The 7916-nt window shown below is 30.2% G+C and overlaps 1 protein-coding gene across 1 annotated transcript; it reads right to left on the reverse strand.

Moving 5' to 3' along the window:
- On the reverse strand, positions 1–1617 carry LOC125213904 (40S ribosomal protein S15a). Its single transcript, XM_048114696.1, has 4 exons — positions 1517–1617; positions 778–926; positions 533–693; positions 1–325 (listed from the first exon to the last, which is right to left on the reverse strand). The coding sequence occupies exons 2-4, from the start codon at positions 908–910 to the stop codon at positions 227–229; spliced, it is 393 nt and encodes a 130-aa protein (XP_047970653.1). The 5' UTR covers positions 911–926; positions 1517–1617; the 3' UTR covers positions 1–226.
- Between the last annotated feature and the right edge of the window lie 6299 nt (positions 1618–7916).

The raw sequence follows: 7916 nt of genomic DNA on the forward strand, positions 1-7916 counted from the left end.
TAAACAACAGTGTTCAAAACGTATTTCATACTACAGTTTTTGACAAAATTCAAAGATCTATTGCAATTTCAGAAAAAGCACAATCCCATAACATCAGATAGTAATAATCAAAATTAAAATTAACAAAAACACTGCTACATGAGAAACCCCATGATGCAACATGATCATTCAAACTCTAATTGAGATATAAAAGCAGTACATTCAGTACTCATATCCAAAATCATGTTCAGTAAAAGAAACCGAGAACTTTGCCTCCAACGTTCTTTCTACGAGCTTCTTCATGATCCATGATTCCAGCAGATGTTGTCAGCACAATGTAGCCGAACTGCAGTCAGAATGGGAAATGATGTTAGCTATTTTAGTTCCAACTTAAGATCAGGAAAGTTACTCCCTAGGCCGATTTGCAGAATATCTATTACTAGTATTCACCAAGTAACGAGATGCCTAAGAAGAACCCTAACTTGGAAATTTCAGTCAGACATGTTTAATTACTCATGAATGAAATGAACAATGTTGCAGTTCCAAATTGTACCTGTCTCGATGGGAGCAGCCTTGCAGTCCAGGGCTCAATTTCCTTGACACCGACATCAAAGCGGGGGCTGATAACACCACATTTGTTCAACCTACCGTTCAGTTCAACCACAATCTTTCCAGATCTGTGGTCATCAACATACTCAAACTCTCCGATATATCCTGATAAACCAAGTTAAAAAATTGAATTTTAGTTTGCACAAAACAAAAGAACCTAGAGCATTAAGAAGAGCCAAAGGGGCATACCATGTTTTTGCATGACAATAAGAAACTTAATAATGACTTTCGACGAAGGCCTGATCATGACCTGACGCTTTCCTCTCTTTTCAGCATTGTACATGCTTTTCAGAGCATCATTAAGCACACTTACTCTCACCATCTTGTTCTAGTGCAATCTGAATATAAACAAATAGCCATCAGAGAATGAAAAACAAAAACATTCCATTGGTTTCAAACATCACAACCAATACAGCGATTCGAAATAAGCAATTAGCAGCCACTAATAGAAATACCAACCAAAACTATCCAAACTTGCATCAATAGCATCTCACAAACATTATAAAATAATCAACAAATTAATGGAAACAGTACATACAAAAAAAGCACATTACTCCATAACCTACACCCCAATAACATTACTCCATAAATCATACAACCATAAGCAAGTAGGCTTTATACTACATCGTCACTCAAGGACACTACCAACTTAATACATTAAAATTTAAATAAAACACAGACTAAATCGCCCATGAATCCTTGATCTGAACTGTTTCAACGTCTACGAGTATTTAAAAAGAATTCGGTAGAGTGTTTCCAAATTTAGATCACGCTTTCACATACACACATAATCATAAAACGGAAGTATAAGATCCGTAAATGACTGCAAATCGGCATGGAAAAACTCGATGAATGGATCCGAAAAAAGGAAACATGTAGGCAATTCATATAACAACGATGTATACGAAACAAAAATCATTCGATTTACCTGAAAATATGAGGAACAGCTGCTGCCGGTAGAGCTAGGGATTCGGTTCAGCAGAGGAGTGTTGTAAAGTTTAGGGTTTGGAGATTATGTACCATGCTTATTCAATAGATGGGCTTATAAAATGATATGCGGCCTGTCACATTATTCGGCTACACTTTCAGCCCATAAAACTTCACATTGGGCCGACAATTAATTATACTTTACGTATTCAAGTTTATTTGCCGACAATTAAAATGTTAAGTACTCCCTACATTCAAGAAAATCGGCATTCATCGAGAAATATTTGGTTAAAATATTGCATATTTTTTTTAAAGGATACGTAATAGTAGAATAATAAAATTAATAATAAGCTCTGTCTGTACGTTTATGACCTTGTAATTTATAAGTACAAAAAATATCATCGTAGCCAAGTTACACACCTGAACCAATTCAATATAAATCTACTGAATCAAAATGTGACCAACTAAATTAATATACTCCTTCCTCCTTCCGCCTGATAAAAATATAGATATATTAAATAATACAATAACTAATACAAATTTAATACAAATTGACGAAGCAAGAGATAGAATGAGAAAAATAGTTAAATTAGTGTTAATGAATAGTGAGTTGAGTACAACTTTCTATAATGGAAATGCTCATATTTTTATGAGATAAACGAAAATGAAAAATACATATATTTTTTTGGAAACGGGGGAGAGTATTCACAACGATTTAATACAATAAGCACTATAAATAATCATAGCACGCACACAAATTTTATGTCATGTTCAGTATAGTACCCAAAGAAACAGTGTCTGGACATTAAAAAAACGAAACAAATTGTTGATTGGATCCATTTTATGACTATGGCGTATTTATGGGATATGAATTAATAGGTTTGCAACTAGCTACATGCTAACTCTTAATTTTAAGTGGGAGCTTGCTCATACTCAATTTGAATCAAGTGAAATATGGGATAATATAATTAAAAAAAAAAAAAAAAAACAGTTAAAGTCGATTTAAATCGGGCTATGCGTATAAACGGAGTATATCAATTTATCAAACGATTCAAACCCACTTAGCTAATAGTATGTCTACGGGCTTTGAGAAACCAACTTCTTAATGTAGTAGTACTATTATAAATTTATAACCTTATATATAACCCAAAATGAAATTGACCATTTTGCAAATTTTGCCCAACTTTAGTGTCACCAAACCAATCATACCCCCAATCTCAATCCAATCTTTTGTCGGGACGAACAAATCAAAATCTAGTCTAATCACCTTTCATCGGATTCTTCATCTTTTAGTATATTCAATTTTGTTCTTTGTTAATCCTAATCATTTTTTTAATGGGACCACACTATTTCATTTTCGGATAGTAGTTGCATACATTGGTCAGTAACTAAATAGATTCAATTCGTAAAATATTTTTTAAATTAATAAATTAACAGTTCGAGTCACCTATAATTCATTAGCGTTGAGAAATTTAATTTAATCTAATAAAATGAGACATGACTTTTATTCTTACTAGGCTTATGTTTTGGGCATTAATCTTGAACCAAATTTCAGTTCAAAGATGGACCATTTTCTAGCTCAATTAGAAAAATTTGTTAAAGGAATAAAATTAGTAACTTGTTGGTATGACTAATATATTTATATTTTATTTAGTCAAAGAATATACTCTTAATTAAACTTGAATGAGCTTATGACTTCTCGAAGTTGGCATTGAATAGAGTTTAAAGCCGATTTGATGATAAATAAGTATTTATTAATTTCTTTGAAGTAATTAATTTTTTTTTATTGTAACTACTGTAACTATGTGGTTTTTTTCTCTATATTTAACAATTCAATAAAAATTATTCATACTAGAAAACAATTATTACGCACAATAAAAGGTTGTGCTACTTAAATTGTACTCCTACTTAGTAGTATGTGTTTTCGTAAAAAGATATTTAATACTATTGTCTTATCAAAGTTTAGGATAATTCATGGATCCGTCAATATTCGGAAATGAAAAGTAATACTTCCTCCGCTTCGTTCAAATCAAAACATTTCTTTTTCTACACAATTTTTTAACAAGTGTTCACATACTTCAGTTCTATTTCATAAATATATAGTAGTAGCAACATGCATGACATAATGACATGAGCATAAAATTGGGGATATAGACATTCAAACTTCAACATGAACTTACAATTCGGTTTTATATGTAAGAGTATATTTATTGGTTTGTTTTTCTTATTTAAAAAATTGAAAAATCGCCATGAAATGTTTAATTTTGTAATATTAGAAGCTTCTTAGTACTCCACTAATTAGTGTAGGTTGTACGATTTCCTCTTTAGGGAGTACTCCCTTCGTTCCAATATTAGATCCAATGTTAGAGTAAAAAAATTGGGATACAAAGATTAAGAAAGTTGTGTTGAAAAATAACAGATGGTAATAAAAAAGGAAAGATAAAGATAGAGTGAGACAGGTGATGAAATAAGTTAAGAGTGATTAAATATTTTATTTTTTTATCTTGAAAGAAAATGACTCAATATAGTTAGGACATCCGAGAAAGAAGGACTTCACTTGGTTAAGACCGAAGGAGTAGTATATCTTAAATAATTACTAGATGTCTAATCCCAATATTTGTTGATGATGACCATAAGTAAACAATTCAAGAATATTGTTGATGATGACCATAAGTAAACAATTCAAGAATCCTATGGTTAAAAATCAACATGGATCGGGTACACCTAAAGGCCATAATTAATTTTCATTTCCATCGCATGATTAACATTTCAGGCACTTGCTTTTATTCACTTAACAGATAATTAATTTTTTATTTTAAAAATAGTTATTACATGATCTTTTTTCTCCATCCACCACAAAAATATCACATTTCACATTTATTATATTTATTAAGTAAATCCCATATTCTAATAACTCATTTACTTATATTTTAATACTATAAGTTTAATGTAAAAAAATAAAATTCACATTGTACTGGCTTTTTTGACACACTTTTTTTTTACATGTTTTTAAAATTTATACTGCATCAAAGTGGAATATTTAATGGCAACTATGGGAGTGTTTTTGTTTTGTCATTTTATTTTAAAAATTTCTGAAATGTTTAACTTTCTATATTAATCGTGCAACCTCTATTCATTAAGCCATACATTCAACATGAAGTTGTTCACATTGAGTCATTGACCATTTGCACTTACGCCGATAAATTTACAGTTTTTAGGTAAATAAAATGTACCCAAGCTAAGTATGCATGGGAGATGTAATTCAAGTTCGATTACAATTTCAAAAATGAAGATAATAATGTCCAGTCAAAATAATGAGATGGTTGCAACTTTATTTCAAATAAAACATTAAATATATATTGTGATTTAAATTTGAAACCCAGTATCAAATTTTACTATTTTCGTATCTAATCATATGGCGAGTCACCTTTCGCACTTTGTATGATTAGAAGTACATGAAGTGATGAAAATACATAAAAAGATACGGTACTTTTCTTCGATTCCATGTTAAATTTTATATTTTGAAAAATTCTAAGATAATTAAGTCTTTACTATTTTTGGTAAAAAATAATTCTTCTTCTTACTTTATTCTCTCTTAGTTTATTCACCATCCACTAACACACTATTCATTTAATGTGCGTGCTAAAAAGAAGTGTCTCTATTTATGAACGGAGGATGATCGGATGATCGTATTCATATGTGTTTTCATTTGATACAAAAAAAAGGAAAAATAAATAGGAAGAAAAATATATAGCCGCATGTGCCAGTCGACACGGCCTACGACAAGAGACGTACGCGCGCAGTCAGCAGAGAAGTGAGCAAAAAGTACAACCTCTAATGCGTAGCCATTCCTACACGTGTCACTCTACCAGTAACTCCCACATGACCCATCTACTTCTAACCATGTGCAGCCGCGCAACACGACAACATTAATTGTTTTATGCCTCCATTAGTTAATCTATCTTAATTCCGGTTTAGTTACATGTTCTATTTCATTGATTATGACTCGGATTATTTGCTATATAAGTTTTCATAATGCAGGTTTCTGCTTAAAGTTGCTAGATCTGTGCTAAAAAGGTGAACTTTTGACACCATGTATTTTAATGGATTGTGGATCAATAATTTGCTTACCTGAAAAGTTTTTTATTTTCTTTCAAGAAATTCAGTCTCTGAATTTGAACTTTTGACTTAGAATAACCTGAGACTTTAAATATTTTTATATTAATGAACTTACAGCTTTTGGATGGTAATTAGTTAGAAAATATTAGTATGTGTTTAAGACTAAGCTTGTATGTAAAAATCACGAACTTAATCAAATCATGATCCATCATGCACTTAACTTTGAAAAAAAATCAGAGTTTTCAAAATTTCGCTACGATCTATTTTTTTCCTAGTAAAATGTGTTGCTAAGTTGTCACACACATAAAAATTTTAGTCATGTAGATAAATAGTGAGCAAACTCATATTAATATGAAATTTCATTTTTCTGGTCTTTCTCAGCTCATTCATCTCCCTCGTCTAAACGGTCTAACCTACACATCGTCCCTTCCATGTTATTGACAAACCTCCTCCATGTAGATTTTTTCATGTATCAACTCAGCTTCTACCAATTTTCCCTAAATTTGGTTAGAAGGGACAATTGATTTTTTTTTAAAACTTCTTGATTTATTGAAATTTTGACAATGCATAAACCATAAATGAGCATATTTTTCATGATTTTATAGACATTTAATTTTTTTTATTTAAATGGAGTGTTTATTCTATTAAAATACCCATGGATTAATGAATGCTAGTACTAGTACATTATTTTATTACTAGTGTTAACCCACGTGCGATGCACGACGGAATATTTTTCTGTCTAACAATTTTGATTAATAAAAATGAGAAACAATATAACTTCATAAGAATGAAAAATAGTAAAATGTACTACTATATAATAACAATTCAATGAATATATACTTCTCAATTCATTTTACACCCAAAAACATAAACTTAAACATATTTAAAATGGAATTAAGACAAAACACAATATGTACAATAACATGTTGAGAGCTTGAGAGTGAATGGAGAGTGCTTCTGTTGGTTTGTAATTCATCCACTACTCTATGTCTTAGCCTTTTATAGGCACAAAATTAGGACATGAGATATCATGGAATTAAAAAATCATAGTACATTGTAAAATTAAGACAATAGAGGTTACAAAATTTGTTAAATGCTCATTATCTTATTTAAGATTTGTAACCGCCGGTTATTCATTGTAATTTAAATAAATATTCATAACAGTTATAAATATTCAAATTCATGCCTGAAACTTATAAATATTTAAATTTATTCCCAAAACTCTTAAATATTCAAAATAAGGCCAAAACTTGTCTTTTATATATGTATAGATAGATTAAAATAATTAAATAAAACATTCATTCGAGAAAACAATACAATTTCGATCCATTTAAACTTTTAATGGCGATGGAGGTAATATAACTCCATTGCGTTTTCTTCTCCATCTCACCAAAAGAGATAAATTAAGTCAAAACACGGTTATAGTAATAATGATAGTGCATTAAAAAGCGCATGATTAGGTCGACCGGTAAAGTCGTTACTCGTTAGCTACTTTAAGGAGGGAAAAAGGTTAAGCGGTCTCCACTTTCATCGACACTTGCTTCGGTGCAATAAAAAAGATCCTTCATAAAGAAATTAATTAGTAGTAATATTAACATTTTCCAAATGGGATAGAATCTTAAAATTAGCCTACGCCCCTATGCTATATTTATAAACCCTACTTAATGTGGATTAACATGCATTATTGATTTATTAAGGTTGGTTTCTTCAGTCTAATGCTACACTTCGGTAGTTTATTTATTAATTTATTTGTTAGTATTTTTTTGCTTGTGAAAGAGTAAGATACACTTAAATGTATTGGGTCAATGAAACAAATAAACGTTAGGCGTATATGTTTTTAGGGAATGTAAAATATTGTAAAGTTGAAAATAATTTTTTAGATCGATGCTACATTTCAATGAGGAAATCTATCTTAGACAAGATCGTGTTCTAATATATGAATTCTATTTTACTTGGATTGAATTTTACGGCCTAATTTCATCATCCTCACATCACAGTCACATTTATGGATATTATAAGACCTTTATTTATCTTTGGCTCTGTCTTAAAGTTAAGTTATAATAAAAAAATTAAACCTTATTATCGCCCTATAATTAATTAAAATAATAATAACCCTTGATGATATATCCAAACAACACGTCAACACCATTTGTGATTTACCAGGGCTTATAAGCACAAGTTGAAAATATTCTGACACAAAATAGTTAATATTACAAATAGTATTTATTAAATTAAATATCGACTTATAAACTATTTGACCTACACATTGTGTCTCCAATACA

The sequence above is a fragment of the Salvia hispanica genome, chromosome 3, assembly GCF_023119035.1.
Source record: "Salvia hispanica cultivar TCC Black 2014 chromosome 3, UniMelb_Shisp_WGS_1.0, whole genome shotgun sequence".
In the NCBI taxonomy this organism is placed as follows: Eukaryota; Viridiplantae; Streptophyta; class Magnoliopsida; order Lamiales; family Lamiaceae; genus Salvia; species Salvia hispanica.